This window comes from Mizuhopecten yessoensis, unplaced genomic scaffold (assembly GCF_002113885.1).
Source record: "Mizuhopecten yessoensis strain PY_sf001 unplaced genomic scaffold, ASM211388v2 scaffold11137, whole genome shotgun sequence".
Lineage (NCBI taxonomy): Eukaryota > Metazoa > Mollusca > Bivalvia > Pectinida > Pectinidae > Mizuhopecten > Mizuhopecten yessoensis.
Genome location: NW_018408898.1, coordinates 311,254 through 313,405, shown reverse-complemented (window position 1 = coordinate 313,405; position 2,152 = coordinate 311,254). Strand labels below are relative to the sequence as shown.

The window sequence follows — 2,152 nt, the reverse complement described above, 5'->3', positions numbered from 1 at the left end:
AGTTTGAGTTAGAATCCAGTGTCCATGTTCTATTTTTTCTGGAGTTATAGCCCTTTGCACATAGGAAATTCTTATAAGTAACTGTATTTTTTCCGTCAACACATGCACTTCCTTCAAATTGCAGTTTTCTTCTATAGGTGACACCCGTCCTCGTATGATCCTGGCTGTTGCGAGGACATAAGTCACCTGATTCAGTACATCCTTTGAAGTCCTTCTGTATGGCTTGATGATGTTTTCAAACCAATGGTCTGGAGCATTACTTGGTTAAGAAGACAGAATGCTGTTTAACAGAGGGTCTCTCTCATAATACTCTGGCTCCCTAGGGGGAGGAGTGGGGTCCCAAAGGGGGATTCTCCAATCAGATTTTACGTCTGTCTGTCCTTCTATCTGTTTTTAGCTCACCTGCCAAGGAGAAGTGAACTTTTGCCCTGGTGCGGCGTCTGGTGTCCTGGTCCGTCCGGTTGCATCGCATCCCGATTCAATGTAAACACTTAGCAACTTCATTCATTGACAGATTTTGGTCAAACTTTGTACAAAGGTCAAGTATGGGTATACTTCGGGTATCTTTGTGTTTCAGGGATCCAAGGCCAAGGTTACTTTGCTAAATCATCCCGTCAAGTCATGTCCTGTCTGGATTCAATTTATACACTTAGCAACTTCATTCTTTGACAGTTTTAAGTATGAGTATACTTCATAAATCGTTGTATTTCAGGGATCAAAGGTCATACTTGCTAAATGTACATATAGAAAATCATCAACTGATTCAATTTAAACACTTAGCAACTTAATTTTTTCACAGATTTTGGTCAAACTTTATAAATAGTCAAATATGGGTATACCCTTGTGTTTCAGGGTTCCAAGGTCAGGCCAAGGTCACTGTTGCTATATCTAGAAAATCAACAACTGATTTAATTTAAACACTTAGCAACTTCATTCAATATGTTACATATGCTACAGCACAGATACCACAACATCCATCCCAGACCAGTTTATACCCCACATTGGTTGTTGGAGTTGTGTGGGCAAGAGTAAAACACTTTCTCTGCATATCAATGCGTACGACGATCTGTTCAATATAAATACAAACAAAACAAATAAAACCGTATTGCTGTTCTTAAATGAGTACTTTAGGATCAGAGTCAGTCCCACACAAATGATATAATTTCCGCTGCAGTAAGTACGTGCAGATGGAATGACCTGATGGTAAATTTATCTAATGATTCGTTTTCGCATTCAATCACAGTCAGTACCGTATTAACTTAAAATGAAAACAATACTCACCTCCCGACGGTATTCCAAATGTTAGTGATAATATACAGAAAACATACAATATGTTTTTGAATGTCATGCTGTGGCCCTTCCTCGTTACACTTACGCATGTATGTAAGGTTCAATGGTGTATTACTATCTAAGCATTCTTGCAGCGTTCTATGCAGATCAATAACGTTGCATTGTGTTAGTCTGTTTTCACTCTATAATGCCTTATAATCGCATTTGAAATGTCGTATTAATCATACTTACATAGGATTTCATGGGGAGCAGACGTAATGTGTATTGTCATACTAGTGGAAAGGGATAAGTCCTGTTGTTGTACGCACATTTTACTGAGACATCAAACCTGCATTCACTTTTTCATATAAAACATGATGTCCGGGGCTGTTAAGTACGTACAGCTTGAAAGTAGATATGTGACATATACTGGTTATTAGTTTACTATTTAGTGAGAAATTATAACCCTCTGTTTTCCGTTTTGTTCACTTGTTTCGTCTGTAGTTCATTAGAAATAAATATATGCCCCAGATTACACAATTATTTGTGATATTATGAGACGGCGAGAGACACATATTACTATATTTATATAACTATATAACTATATTTAAATAAAGCTTTATTATTTTTCAATGAGCTATTTACTTTTCTTCCATTTGTTTTAGTTGGTGTAGACCAGCATTACCTTAGATACACTAGCATATTGTATGTTAAAGTCGTGGCAAGTAGTGATTTACTGCAGTGTAATTCGGCTCACGAATTATTCCTGTACCAGTGTCTCCTTAGTTCCTACTGTCCGATATCAGTGTCTCCTTAGTTCCTACTGTTGTCTGTATCAGTGTCTCCTTAGTTCCTACTGTTGTTTGTATGTATCAGTGTCTCC

The 2,152-nt window shown here is 37.5% G+C and overlaps 1 protein-coding gene across 2 annotated transcripts in view; it reads right to left on the bottom strand.

Annotated features, from left to right (window-relative positions):
• LOC110466578 (C-type lectin domain family 4 member F-like) overlaps positions 1-1,420 on the bottom strand; it is a 28,513-nt gene extending 27,093 nt beyond the window's left edge. For both annotated transcript variants that reach the window (XM_021523161.1, XM_021523163.1), the window contains exon 1: positions 1,282-1,420. In XM_021523161.1, coding sequence (XP_021378836.1) covers positions 1,282-1,348 — 67 coding nt within the window. In that variant the 5' untranslated portion in view covers positions 1,349-1,420. The remainder of the gene's footprint in view (positions 1-1,281) is intronic.
• Positions 1,421-2,152: the final 732 nt, after the last annotated feature.